Consider the following 15,240-nt stretch of genomic DNA (forward strand, 5'->3'; position numbering starts at 1 on the left):
AAAAGTGTTTGCTTCCCCTATATTTTGTTTGTTTTCTTTCTCAAGTCTGAGCCTTGATAAACATTCCTTTCAAATTTAATAGTGTATATAAAATTCTTGCTTTGGGGAGAGATGATTATAAAATTCCTCATTTAAATGTCTTTGAATAATTATAATAATATGATATGGGTTTATCTTTTACACTCTGCCCCGTAGTGTTTCCCAGAGGTTCTGGCTGTTTCTGTTAACTATTTTTACCTAGTAAAATTTCCCTTACATTGTCTAGTGTGGCTTGTATTTTTCTTTGTATATTAGCTCCAGTCATTGGAGTTAGAGAGATAAATCCAGTTGTCTTGTTTTGAAGCTGTGAAATGATTCTGCAGCTCTGTGGGAACTGCAGAGGTAGAGCCTAACGTAAAACTGGAAATGGCTCTGACATCATTAAAAGGGTTGAACAACTTTTCATCAGTGTTCTAAGGAGTTTTTCATGATTCCACATTTTCCATATTTCTTTAGTAGTTCAGAGTTTTGCATATTCTGTGAAAAGAAAAGAAGAAACTGTATTAGTCAAATTAAGTAAGGAATGGACTGGTTTTCCTAAAATCATCACTCACCAGCTTGATGATGTATAGTCACTCCCTTCTGTCAAATGAAGTTTTAACATTCAAATCTGTCTGCATTCCATGCCTTGAAGCACGGGAACACTGAGTTGCTGCTACTCACCAGAGCTAGTCCTCTGCTGCAGTAGAACCTTCTGTCTGCAGCCTTCTTCTCCATGAGTCACGGGATTTGTGTTCCTAATTCTGCTCACGGCCTTTGCCAACCCTGAAAGTCTCTTCTCTCCCCTTTGCAAAGACCAGCTTCAGTTTTATTCTTCCCAGAAGCCTCTGATTGAACGTCTCCTTCAGGCTTATCATCTGTGAAATGTTGACAGTTAATTATATTCACTATCCCATTGTTCTTTTTCTTGTCTCTAAGTCTTGTTTTTGCAACAGATTAAAACTTCTTGAAAATGCATCCATTTTAATATTTTTTATTGTATTGCATAGGACTCATCCCATGGTTTCAAAAATGTTAATTAAACTGAAGAAATTCAATATTCCAAATAAGTCTCGCAAAACCCCTTGCTTTGATCTTCCCAATGAGCTCTTAGGTTCTAGTTGTTTGAGTCTATCCTGATAGTATTCCAAGGTAATTAAAAACAAATAGCAAGAAGATGAAATGACTTCATTTGTGAAAGAAAAGGCACCCACTAAGATTTGGGACTTTTTTATTTTCCCAAGATGAGCTAATCAGTTTATGACTTTAGTGAACCAACTTAAAAAGTAAATGCTTTAGATGAAAACTGGTAGTAAGAAATATAAACGTGAAGCAAATCTCAGCATTAGGGCAATTTTCAAAACTCACATTTTAAGGAACAACTAAATTGCAATTACTCAGTGCATATAAATAGGAGTGTTTCCATAGAGCCCATCTGAGCAGCTTTAGTAATTGGAGTTATTTTTCATTCGGCCATCCATCTAATTGAACATTAAAATTTAAAAATTAAGTCAAACACATAGGTAAAACTAATGGTGTAAATTCTGATTCTCTTTTTCAAAAATGGGAAAACATCCACATTTCACTAATAAGTCATTAGCATTCTTCTCTTCAAAGTCCTCAAGATGGAGGAAATTCCAAAAACTAAAAGGGTAGCTGTATGAATTTTCATGTTAATATCCCGTAACCCTCTCAACCCACCCTTGCTCCTGGGATAATCTGGAAGAGGCTCACCTCAATGTTTCTGAGGCCCACTTCAGAAATGCCAAACCCTGGGTCAGCCTCAGCATTGACCTCTTACAGAGGAAGGGTTCCTTCTGCCCTGGTAATAATTGATCAGTGTTTATTAGGCAACCATGAGTCTTTCCCCCAAGGTGCAAAAGCGGAGACAAAAATAGAAGACGTGTTTTTCACTGTCAAGGCTCAAAATCTGGTTATAGGACCATATATTTCAATATGAAACATCTAAAAAAAAACCCACAAAACAAAAACCAAGGCAACATGAATGCTGGGACTAGAAAGCAGGAAGCTGTCAAGAGAAACAGTGTTAGGGACCAAGGCTTCCGCCCTTGCAGCTGGGACCACACAGTCTCTCCTCCCTTCAAGGCTGTGGCCTCTGCTCCTCCTCACCTTCTCTAAGTACAGGGTGGAAGATGGTTCCTCACAGCTCCTGAGTTTACAAGTTTTCCTAGTCTAAGCCCCAGATAGCAATTACAAACCCTAAGTTCAAATTCCTGGGAGAAGGAATCTGGTCAGTTATTTTTGGGCTGGCGTTCTACATTGGATCAGATTAGCTAAGGGATAGGAGTGGGTGTCACATAGCACAAATCTCTAATGCCTGACAACCTTAACTAAAGAAGTTTAGGTCTAGAGGTAACAGTAGTACTTTACGTTTTTAAGTGCTATTCCTATTATTATTATTATTATTATTTTTGCTCTTCATCTGATCTCCCAGGGTCAGAACATCTAGACCCAAATTAATCTTAATGGTTTACTAAATACTTTAAAAGCATACCCTGAAACTCAGTAATTAAAACCTTTGAATTTTCTGAATTTCTTCTCTGACCTGTTCATGAACTTGTCCAAGCAAAAATTTATTTAGATTTTTTTTAAATGGTGGGATTGTTCAGGATCTGAAGCATGGAACAGCTGCAGCAAGAAGGATTGGAATGGCTTGTGAAAATGGCAGTGTGTGTGCGTGTGTGTGTGTGTGTGTGTGTTGAGTTGGGGAAGGCAGAAAAGAAAAAGAAAAGTTAGTATATACTTAGAGGTAAAAGAGTAGAATTAAACCTTCCCATAGATGTATAGGGATTCTACTCTCCACATGGGTCCTTACCTTAGGCACTAGAATTAGGGTCTAGGAACTAATCTAATAAATCATTGGACCTTCCTTAGAGACTGATTATGTATTGGGATAGGAAAAACTGATGCCTTGGAAACATCTGGACCATCTATGTGATTTGTTGGATGATCAGTTCTTGGAGCTATCAGGTCTAATACTTGCCATACCTTTAAAATGCTCTCCGGAATATCAAAACAATCGAATCATTTGCTCTGGGTCCAGTTTGATTATTTACGGGTGATTTGGCAATTGTAAACAGTTAGCCACTATTGCACAGGAGTCTCTTAGGCCCTCTTTGATTAAGTAGAGGGAAACAAATGAGGGTCACGTGAAAGTTTCAAGACAGACACGTCATGTGTACAACAGAAAGTTTTAGTTTTCAAAATTTGAAATGGCAAGATTGCCAAGTGAAGTCATCACAGAATCTAAGTGCTCTTGAGAGAGGTTTAGGTAATCCAACGGAAAAAATTCAAACCCTTGCATTTGACATTTTAAACTTTCGGAAGTCCAATGTAGAATAACAGTTCATTCAACAGATATTTGTTGAGCACCTACTGCATTTTTTTGAGTTGTCAGTGGAGACCTAGACTTTAAAAAAAAAAAAAAAAAAAACCCAAAAACTCCAACTTGACAAATCTTTGGAGATTTGTTTGTATAAACCAGTTAGCTATAGAGCCATGAAGTAATATTTCTAATATGGCTATATGCCACATAATGTTTCAGTCAACATGGATTGCATATATGGTGGTGGTCCCGTATGAGTATAATGTATTTTTACTATACCTTTTCTGTGTTTAGATATGTCTAGATACACAAATACCTACCATTGTGTTATAGTTGCCTGCAGTAGTCAGTCCAGTAACATGCTGCACAGGTTTGTAGCCTGAGAGTAATAGGCTACCTCATGTAGCCTAGGTGTGTATAGGCTGTACCATCTAGGTTTGTGTAAGCACCCTCGAAGATGTTCGCATAATGAGGAAATTGCTTAATGATGCATTTCTCAGAAGGTAACCCCATCATTAAGCGACATGACTGTATATCCAAAATTGTATATACTATTCTTTTAAACTAATGTCAATTGATTTTGATAATATAGCCCTAATTTTACTGTATTTTGATAGCAATAAAAATGGATTCAGGTACATGCAATACTTACTTTTCTTTGGTGTTTTTAAGGAGCGACGAAAGTTTGGCCCCTTAGGATGGAATATTCCCTACGAATTCAATTCCGCTGACTTTTCAGCCAGTGTTCAGTTTATTCAGAATCACCTTGATGAATGCGATATTAAAAAAGTGAGTGAAATTGTGCCTTTTTTCCTGTTTTTATTGCTCTTCTTAAATCAGGGTTCTACAGTCATTTGAAGTCTATGATACGGTGTGAATTTGCTGAGCCCCATGGAGCCCCCTTTGAAGGGACTTGTTCTAATCAGGCACTTGCTGGGGCAGCCTGTCCCCGCTCCCAACACGCACATACCATGGAAGCTAACTAACTCAGTGTGTGGCAAAATACCGCATCTTTCCTCATGTTGCACTCAAGGGCCACAGTGCACTTCAAGAGAAAGTGTGCCTTAGGTCAAGCTTCTCCTCACTGGTCCTACTCCTGCCTCTTCAGAAGTGAAGACGGTATCTGCCAGCACATGTGAAAGTTCTTTTCCACCTTAAGTCATTTCTTAACTGCTCAGCTTATGCCTATGAATAACAATACTTTCTAGTAATGGTCATTCATCATCATATGACACTTTGCAGTTTTCGAAGTTCTCATGTATGTAGGATCTCATTTTTATCTTCACAACTCTGTGAGATCAATAACAAAGGCATTATTATTTATGTATTTATTACCCATTTTACTGATGAGGTAACAGACAAGAGAGACTAAGAGACTTCGTCAAGGTCACAGAGCTAAGAACGTAAACTCTGTTGTCCTTTCACACATATAAAGGGTTGGAAATTTGTTTTTTCTATAATCTTTGGCAAGTCAATGAGCCTGGGAGCCTGTTTCCTCATCTGTAAAATGGCCATTGTTTCTGTGAGGAAGGAATGAGTTAGTATTTGTGAAAGCACAGTACACAGTTCATAATAAGGGCTCATTAACTGTGACTCTCTACAGTCTGGCCCCCTCTTCCTTCCCAGAGTAGGGCAAGGTGATTAGAGATCCTGCAGCCTCAGTATGGGGATGGTAAGCCATGATGAGTTTTTACTCTAGAACCAAACCGTAATTTTTCCTTGAAATGACAAAGGGATATGAAATTAAAAGTCTGGCAGTCTGATGAAAAGTTATTTTCTATGTGTTCATATTCTGTGGTCATTTATCATTTTGGTACATACAAATAATAGTTACCTTAAAATAGTTGCTTTGAAAGGCAACCAAGCTGAAAAATAAAATTTTAACCAAGAAAAAGTAAACAAAAAGCAAATATCTTTATTTCTCCTAACCCAAATATATCAAGGGTTTAAAAAAACTGCTAAATTGCAATATATTCCTAGTATAAAATTGCTCTAGAAATGAATAAATATTTTGATGTAGTTTTAGCACACAGAATGAAATGCAGAGGATGGCAGAGGATTGCACTGAGAAAAAATCTTGTGGATAAATAATTTTCTTGTTGTTCTCATAATTCCAGAAAATATATTACTAAGAAAGCGTGTTAAAGTGATGATTACTTGATTTTCCTCCTTTCTTCACTAAACACCACTTTGCTCCTCTGTAACAGCTTGGCATTACTACTATGAGTATTATAGGTAATTATATCCCCAGAGTGAAAAATAGTCTTTTTCCCCTATTTTAAATAATATACGTGCAGTATACTTACCAGTGTTTAGTATTGTAGAATTTTTCTTGGTGAACAAACTGTAGTGGTTCCAGCCATGTAATAGTGAAAGAGTTATTAGTATAAGACTATGAATAATTTTAAATGCGAGTCTAGTGAGTGCTTCCTTTTCCAGACCTTTCCTCTAGGGAAAGACCTGAAATGTTTATAATGATGTGTTTGGGTTGGCAATGAATAATCCTTTTTTACTTTTAATAAAGGGTGTATCATGGAATACGGTTCGGTACATGATCGGAGAAGTACAATATGGAGGCAGAGTGACAGATGACTTTGACAAACGTCTACTTAATTGCTTTGCCAGAGTAAGTCAACGTAGACAAATAAAGTTTGGAGACACATTTCACTATATTTTCCAATTTTTTTGTTTGTAATAGGTCTACCAAACTTAAGCATACAGCAGAGCTGCTGCAAAGAATTAGCCAAGAAACAAACGCATGCACACACATGCACACACACACACAAAACAACCAGCAATTGGGCCAGGCGCGGTGGCTCACGCCTGTAATCCCAGCACTTTGGGAGGCTGAGGCGGGCGGATCACCAGGTCAGGAGTTCTAGACCAGCCTGGCCAATATGGTGAAACCCCGTCTCTACTAAAAATACAAAAAGTAGGTGGGCGTGGTGGCGAGTTCCTGTAGTCCCAGCTACTTGGGAGGCTGAGGCAGAAGAATCACTTGAACCTGGGAGGCGGAGATTGCAGTGAACTGGGATCTCACCACTGCATTCCAGCCTGGTGACAGAGTGAGACTCTGTCTCAAAAAAACAAAAAACAAAAACCTGACTCCGTCTCAAAAAAACAAAGACAAAAACCAACCAACAATCTGCTTGTGGTGCGGAGCAGAGCAGTGGTCAGTTCTCATTGGTCTGTAACTCCTTTTCCATACAGATGAAACTGCTTGTGCCCAGGTCCTCTCCCCCACCGCCCCTCCTCCATATTCCCCATTCCTGGGCATCTGACTTGTGAGGGAAACACTGTGCCTCGTTTCTGTGCCTCTTCCTCTGAGTGAGAAGTCTCATGGTGATTTCAAGCCCCAAAATAAGTGATTGGGGGATTAATCATAATTTGAGTTTTCTCATCTCTTCCATTAGGATGGACAATTGGAAATTGAGGAAGTGTTCCCTTTTTCTCCATGCCAAATAAAATCCACATGTACCATGCTGATAAATATTTTCTAGAGAAAATTATTTCTTAGCAATTGTGGCTTTCACATCAGGGATGAATATAATAAATAACACCTACCAGACTCAAACTCTTCTTAAAATTTTTTACATTTTAGGGATGTAATATACAACACCTAAGTGGAAAAAAAAAACCCAGATGTCTTTTATGGTTATTAAATTCTTTATATTGGGACCTATACTGGTAATTCTCTACTTAAATGATTCTTTTCTCTTGACAAAATTAAAGCCTCAGCAACAAAGCACAAGCTTTGGGAGTATTTTGATAAGCTGGGGGTTGACTAGAAAATGGATTTTTAACCTTTACATGTTTTAGTAAGTTTTTCTTGAAGCTACATATGGAGAACTGTGAAAAATAGTAAGTGTTGGTGAGGATGTGCGGAGGGAGGAGCCCTGCTGCTGGGAGGTCAAATGGACATAGACCTCCTGGAAAGCAGTCCAGTAATACTTATGAAATTAGGTATCTCAGGTAAATATATCCCAGAACATTTCTAGAGAGAGTCCACAAATGGACACGTAGAAACATATTCATGGCAGCACTGTGTTTGGAGCTGAAGGCAAGCATCATAGATTGCTTTTCCTGGAAACAGAGGTGGAGATTTGCATTCAAGTGCCTCCTCCCCAGCCTTCCTCCAAGACATGACCTTGGCTGAGGCAGCTCCCTCCTGCTAGGGCAGTTCCTGGGGAGGGGCAATGCTGTGAGCTCACAGTAGTCAACACTCCAGACAGTGGGGGGAGTGAGTACCTGCTCCTGAATGAGGATCGGATGGCACATCACAGCATCTGCTACAAAAACCCAAGACTCCTAAGAGAATAGATAAGATGTGGTGGGTGAGCACCATGGCATACTATTGCTCACCCTTGTGGGGTGCAACCTGGTGGTCATAGTCATATCAAGTGTGTGATACGACTACCTTCTGAACCAGAATGTCCCAGAGAAATTCTCAGAATGTACCAAAGAGATTATTCATAACATTGTTGGTGGTAGTGGGAAGTTGAAGGCAACTTAGGCATCCATCATGGGGAAATAGTTAAGTTACCTGTTGTAGAGGCCTATGGCGGCATACAGTGTAGCATTTGGAAGCAATGATCTATATGATAATCATGCATAGGTCTTACAAATAGTGTTGAGTGCAGAGCTTTAAAAAAAAATAAAGCGAGATCTACAAAGGAATATGTGCATAGCTCACAAGGATAAATACATGTTCTAGGACATATATATCAAGTATACTTAAACAGATGCCCTCAGAGGGAAAAGGAGACAGTGAGTGGATATCTGGACAGAATGGGGAAAAATTAAAATAAAAGGGGCCTAGATTCATAAAAATAATAAACTCAGGAGTGTGAGAAACTCACCTCTGTATTTGAGATTCAAAGGAGAAAAAAAAGATGTCATAGTAAGTATACTTTGTTAGAATAATTGTAAAAGTACCTAAAGTTGGAGTTTTAGCAGTGGAGACTAAGATGTGGTTAGCGTCAGAATATAATTCACCAAGAGTACCAGCAGAATGCTGATGGGATCAAGTGCATAGGTGAAAGAAGAGGGGAGTGAGGGTCACCCCTAGTTTTGACTTAAGTCACTGGACACAGAATGGGGCTATTTACAGAGAAGAGGAAGGACTGCAGCAGGAATGAGTTGTATTGTCTGGGGCTGGAAATTAAGAGTTCAGTTTTGATCATATAACATTTGAGATGTCTATTAGACATCCTAATCAAGTTGTCTAAGACTGTAACTGCCATGAGGGCAGGACTTTGTCTTATTACATCAGTGCCAAAGTCTGAGCACCGGAAACAGAGCCCAACACATAGAAGTGCTCAGTAAATATTTGTTGAATAAAAGAACAAATGCCTGAATGCTGGTGAACAAGGCACCTGGATGTACAGATCCAGAGGTCATGGTGGAGCTCAGGCATGGAGATAAGGATCTGGAATTCTTCAGCACGTAGATAGTGACAACGGAAAGCTGCTGTGTTGGTCCAGAGCCTCCAGGGAGATGTCTGAGCCAGGAACACAGGGAGGGGGAGGAAGCCTGCTCCACCTTCAAGAACTCAAGCGGGGCATTCCCCTCTCTGACCCCGCTCCTTCCTATCTTTCTCTTCTACTTCTTCCCTGTACCCTGACATTTGGCATTTCGGGCCATAGAGGACTAGTCAGCTGACCTCAACCCTCTCCTAGAAACCCAAGATTCTCTGTCCTCTGGGCCTTGGTTGTGCAGACTTCCTGATCTAAAAGCACAGGGTTCCGTATCCAGGCCCCAGTTGATTGGCTGTTCCCAAGTAACAGCAGCTCCTCCTCACCTGAGTTATGTTACTCCCTTCTATCATCTGATTCTGGTTTCTCTGGACTCCATTCTCAGCAATTAGTGCCTGAAGTCAAAAGTTCATCCTACTATTTTCCCATTCATTTGCCCCTGAGTAACTTCTGTGGGCTCATTCCCTCCCCCTCTCTCAGGACTTCCCTAAGAGTAGCATAGCCTTCAGTGGCTTCAATTCTCTGACTGTTGGACACCCCACTTCCTTATCCTACTGAATCTTCTCTTTGCCCTACATCCTCTCCAACCTCCTGTCTTGTTGCTTTCCCTCATTCATTTCTGTCTAGCTTAGACCTGTTGCAGATGGTCATCAATAACCAGATATGAGTTTGGGTCTCCGACCCTAAGGGCATGAGCTTACCACACAAACCTGGGAGCAGCAACCCTCTTGAGAAAGGCTGCACAAAAGCCCCACAGCCCCCACACCCTGCCTTCACCTGTTTGATCTCATCCTCAGCCCCAGGCTTGCCTTCTGACCAGCTAGCTACCTGCCTGCACTGCCTCCACTATACCCCAACCGTGTCATCCAGAGTTGCCCATGGGAGAAGCAGTTCCACTGTAAACTCATGCCTGCATATGGCATCCCCTGTCCCTCTGACTTTCAATCTCAGGCTTTTCTTTGAACCTTGTTTTCTCTGTTCTCAGCGTCTTACAGAGTCTCTCTGCTAAAACCAATTGCAGAACTGTATTGGGTGTTTGTGGGGGATGACTGCTCACATAGTAGCTCCGTGTAGATTTCTTATTTCATATTTTGACTTTGCCCCAAAATAGCCTCCAAATTTGGTGAAACTCAGCTATTTGTGTGTGTATAAAGTGCTGGGAAAACAGGAAGAAACTTCATTTTGCTCTTACACATACACGTCATCTGGCAACACAGAATTTGGTGTGGTCATTTGTTATCTGTGTGCTGAGGATCCATGGCCTTTGCCCCCTTAGGGTGTCTTCCTGCAATTTAAGTCATCTGCATTGTGAAAAATCTAATATTTCTAAGTAATGACCATGCTCATAACACTGTTCTCTTTAATAACTTTCAACTACTCTCCATTTCTTAAATTAATCACCAGTCCTCACCCTGACATCAACAGTCATCCATGGTAGACCTCACCTCACCCTTCCTGTCCTATCTCTTATGACTACATTGTGTTCACCCTATATTCCATTATTCCCTTAACCTGCTTCTCATTTTTGCATCAGTTGTTCTATACCTTTGCTTATGTGACCTCCCCATTCCAAGTTCTCCTGTCAAAATCCTCTCCTTCAAGGCTTATCTCCAAAAATCACCTCCTTGAGAATACCTCAGCTGACATTCACCTGGATGTTCTTGTTCCTGCTTTAAACCTCCTTAGTACTTTGCTTATTTTTATTTCCTTCTGACTCTTGCCTTAGTGCACTTTGTATTGTGGTTATTAAGTAATTGGCTCATCCCTCCACTGGGTCACAAGCTCCTTGAAAGAAAGGACTGTGTGTCTCTTCTCTTTCATTGTGTTCTGGTTCTAAACTCAGCCTGCTCATGCATAGGAGTTGAATAGGATAAAACAGAGACAGAATCAGTACACAGGGTATTTCAGAGCAATCACTGGATCTAAAAAGAGCTGGAGGAAGGAGATGGAGGGAAGGTACTAGTGAACCTGTTACCAACCAGAGTAAGGCACCGTCCCTCTTTCCTGTCAAGTGCTCTGAGTAATTCAGATGTCGTGCCTGCATTTCCACTCTTCCTGTCTTCCCATTATTTCCTTCCCCACTGGGAAAATTGCTCTGGGAGACGTAAGTCATTGCCTCACATCTGGTTCGTAGGCATTTAGCATCATTTTTTTTTTCCTTTCTGAGAATAAGTCTATTCACACTAACCACGTATTTGTTCTCTCACTGTTTTGTTAAAGATAATTCATATGGAATAAGAAAGGTTGTCTTAAGGCAAACAGCAAGGCAGCTGAATACATTGACTTCTTGTGTACAGGGACATAATTAGCAAATGAAGCTCTTCAGCGCAAGGTGGGAGGGGAGAGTTTGCATGGAGCCCTCCTGGCCGTGTGCTGGGGCTCAGTGCTGTGTGAGTGAAACTGCGCATAAGGACATCCTCCTGGTATGAGCCCCACTTTGGGGAGAAGTGGGGTGATGAAAATGCCCAGATACTCTCTTGCGTGTGGGGGTATGGCCTCACAGACTTTGCAGTATGTTCCTACTGCTAAAGTGGAATTGAGAGTTGTCAAATGACTCAATTAGAGAATGGGTTTATAGAGTTGCTCTCTGGTCCTTACTCTTAGTGAATATCCTCTTTGGTGTTAAACGGAGGCCAGGTCAAATTGTGTTCTGGCCTCTCTCTTTTCTCCATATATGCGCTAATTATTCTATCAGTAGTATTGTTAAGACACTCTCAAAATCAGTATTAAAAACTCTATTAAAATGGAAATAAGGTGGCCCCTCTCTCCTTTCTTGTAGCAGTTTTCATTTAGATGCTCATCAATTTTATTTCTTTTGTTTTCTCTCACATACAGGTCTGGTTCAGTGAGAAGATGTTTGAACCGTCATTCTGCTTTTATACTGGATATAAAATCCCTGTGTGCAAAACCTTAGACCAGTATTTTGAATACATCCAGTCACTGCCATCCTTAGATAACCCTGAAGTCTTTGGGCTTCACCCTAATGCTGATATCACGTAAGTCGCTGGCATTTTTTAATCTGAAGGGGTCATTTGTAACTCAGCCTGGCAAAGACGGTGCATTTCATTTTCTCTCCTAATCTCTCTCCTTTCCCCCTTTTTTTATTTTACTTTGAAAAATAGTGTCGCTTCCTGTCTCCCAATTACAACTTTGTCATATCTTGGCCTGCCCTCCTCTCACTAAATCCTGATGCTCCAGTGTTTATGACAATGTTAAGTTCTAATTTATGCATTGATTATTTCTCCTCTGTCATGTCATAAAACCAGTTGGTGTTAGTGGTAGCGGTGTTCTCCACCGACAGGAGAGTGGTCTGCCAGCTCCTCATCTCTTTCTTCAAAAATTCATTAAGAATATAATGCTCATAAATAGAATCTAAAAAGCCAGGCGAGAACAGATGGGAGGGTGAAGAATCATATTTCTGCCTGGTCCTCTCTCTCAGGGCCCCCCACCCCTAACTTGCTCATCTGCATCCTTTTGTCATGCTCTGCCTGTGGTGGGTGCAGTGCAGTGAGCACTTGAGCACCCGACACAGATGCACAGCCCCAGAAGGAAAGAATGGAGGGGCTTAGCTCTGCATGAGGTCCCTGCTCCACTCATTAACTAGGGAAGAAATGCTCCCCAGTCCCAAGCTCCTTGGGATGAGGTGTCATCCCTTCTGTCTTTAGAGTTCCCTACTAAACACAAGCAGCAGAACCGGAATCCTTTGGAATGGACCGCATGCCCTCTGTGGCCCCCTGATGAAAAGCCACAAGGTTTACATTCAGGAAAATGGTTTCAGGAAATGGGAGAAACCAGGACTCCTCTGACAGATTCTAAGCTGAGAATGCCCTAAGAGTGGGGCATTCCTCTCTCCTAGTCCCTGGCATACTGTTGTGATTTTAATAATTCTCTGGGTTTGGACATGGACATTTCCCTGGCCTTGCTAGATGTCCCAGGAGTCCCAGTTTGCTGCCAATTTCCTTGTCTTCCCACCTCTGACTCCGCCTCCTAGCTCCCTGTATGAGGATGCACTTTTGGCCTCTTTACACCCGCATTGATTCCACCTTCTCCATATCCTCTCATCTCGCCCAGGCTGCTTTTCATCTTCAAAGATGGGGACATGATTGAAAATACCTACAAATGCCAATGCTCCGTTCCACCCCCATAATGGAACCACAAAGACTCGCTGGTGACAGCTCTTGCTGTTATTTAAGGAGGCTTTCATAAGTTATTTGGGGATGGGAAAGAAGTGAAGAAATAAAAAGGATTCCTCAGGGATCGGGTTGACAATCAACTCTTACATTTTATGAAAGAGGGAGCATAGGAAAGTTGTTTTGCTTTAGCTGAGACTTTAAAAATGTGAGTCAGACCATGTCAACCCTCCGCTCAGAATCCTCCCAAGGTTCCCCTGACACTCTGTGTCAAGGTCAAAGACCGACAGTGACCTATATACAGATGACCTACAAAGCCACATAGTGCCACTGCCCTCTACCTCCCCACCCTGGCCCTTTCAGTCCTCTCCCACCTTTGTGCCCACTCAGCTCCTGTTACTCAGGCCAGACAGCTTCCTGTTACTCAGACAGGCCAGACAGCACCTGCCACAGGACACTTGCACTTCCAGGAACCTCCCTGCTCTTAGATATCACAGTGGATCACCCTTTTACCTCTTCCGGTCTTTGCTTAGATGTAGCCTTTTCAATGATGCCCACTCTGGCCGTGCTATTTAAAGATTGCAACCCACTCCACAAGCCCTGCCCAAGACCTTGTCTGCCTGGCCTGCTCTTCTCTATAGTTTGTATCACCCACTGACATACTCCACATTTTTTTTTTTTTTTGGAAACGGCGTTTCACTCTTGTTGCCCAGGCTGGAGTGCAATGGCACAATCTTGGCTCACCACAACCTCTGCCTCCCAGATTCAAGCGATTCTCCTGCCTCAGCCTCCCAAGTAGCTGGGATTACAGGCATGCGCCACCACGCCTGGCTAATTTTTATATATTTTTAGTAGAGACAGGGTTTCTCCATATTGGTCAGGCTGGTCTCGAACTCCCAGCCTCAGGTGAGTCCGCCCATCTCGGCCTCCCAAAGTGTTGGGATTGTAGGCGTGAGCTACCACACCCGGCCTCATACTCTACACTTTAGTTACTGATTTGTTCTTGTCCAACAACCACCAGGAAACCGTAAGTTCCACTACACCTGAAACTTTTGTGTTTTCACTGCTGCATCCCTTGTGCTATAGCAGTGCCTGGTGCTCAGGAAGTATTTGTTGACTGATCAGTGCTGCTAAATTCTTCTAGAGTGTGAAAGATGTGATCAATGAGGAGATTCCATAGAAAGATCCTACAAGTTCACGTGAGTGGGCAGAGAAACCACTGATAAGTCTTAATGCACTTGCCAATTTGTGACTGAAAATGTTCTCATATGAGAGCTCTGAACTTTAATTCCATCCTTGACAAGAGACTGGGGAGTCATGAGAGCGGGTTCCTGGATAATCCACAGGATTCTAACAAGATGAAACCATCTCACCCTCAGCCAGGTGATGGTGTGCCTAGGCCTTGTTCACCACAGCCTGTTTCACTCACCAGCTCTCAAGAAAGATGAACCAGGGCTAGAAAAGGTCCAGAGAAGTACAACTCAAATGTAAAAGCGATTGGAGACAAAGACAAACTATTTTTCCCTTGACTTTTTATTTGGGATGATTACAAACTCTTAGAAAAGTTGCCATACAGTAAACATTCATACGTTCCATCGAGATCCAGCAATTGTTAATGTTTTGATCTATTTGCTTTTTCTCCTTCTATATTTGTATCTCTGTATGTTTATATATCTACAGCTATATCTGTATATAATCACATATATTTCTCTGTGTGTCTGTGCTTTTATGCCCTCTCAGTGGATAGAGCTAGGAAGCATGTATGTTTTAAAACATCATGAGTTAATACAAATAACTCTAATTCCAATTGTATACCTGAGGATTGTTCTTTGTCTTCCCCTATCCCACGTTGATATCTCCTTTCTCCCACTGTAAAAACTCTGGTTCCCAGCAACTTCAATATGTGTATTCATTTACTTGCAATTACTTTGCCAGTACCACTACCAGCAACAAACCTTTTCAGTAGAGGTCAAGATTTCTTTGCAGTTCTTTTTGTCCTTAGGGTATATTCCACTAAGTATACAGAGTATTGTGTTCAAAAGTCACTTGGATTAATGATTTTTTTCTGTGTGGTTATGCTATCAATTGATGTATAGTTATGTTTATTTGTTTCTGTTTGTATTACATTTAAGGGTTTCCCCCCACATATGCTATTGTTTTGAATATGTAAAATATGAACATGGTTCAAAAGTTACAACTTGACAGTAAGTTGTTCTTAGAGAAGTCTCAGACCCTTTCAACCCATTTCCCTCTTATTTTATGGGTAACCAAA

General features: G+C 41.2%; 3 protein-coding genes across 4 annotated transcripts in view; 2 read left to right on the forward strand and 1 right to left on the reverse strand.

The window, feature by feature from the left end:
- GLO1 (glyoxalase I) overlaps window positions 1-15,240 on the reverse strand; it is a 453,994-nt gene that overhangs the window by 309,853 nt on the left and 128,901 nt on the right. The window lies entirely within an intron of this gene.
- The window catches only part of DNAH8 (dynein axonemal heavy chain 8), a 314,177-nt gene that overhangs the window by 260,794 nt on the left and 38,143 nt on the right, over window positions 1-15,240 (forward strand). For both annotated transcript variants that reach the window (XM_050787538.1, XM_050787537.1), the window contains exons 86-88: window positions 4,037-4,153; window positions 5,889-5,990; window positions 11,674-11,834. In XM_050787538.1, coding sequence (XP_050643495.1) covers window positions 4,037-4,153; window positions 5,889-5,990; window positions 11,674-11,834 — 380 coding nt within the window. The remainder of the gene's footprint in view (window positions 1-4,036; window positions 4,154-5,888; window positions 5,991-11,673; window positions 11,835-15,240) is intronic.
- Window positions 1-15,240, forward strand: part of DAAM2 (dishevelled associated activator of morphogenesis 2) — a 979,794-nt gene that overhangs the window by 57,854 nt on the left and 906,700 nt on the right. The window lies entirely within an intron of this gene.

The sequence above is a fragment of the Macaca thibetana genome, chromosome 4 (genome assembly GCF_024542745.1).
Source record: "Macaca thibetana thibetana isolate TM-01 chromosome 4, ASM2454274v1, whole genome shotgun sequence".
Taxonomy (NCBI): Eukaryota; Metazoa; Chordata; class Mammalia; order Primates; family Cercopithecidae; genus Macaca; species Macaca thibetana.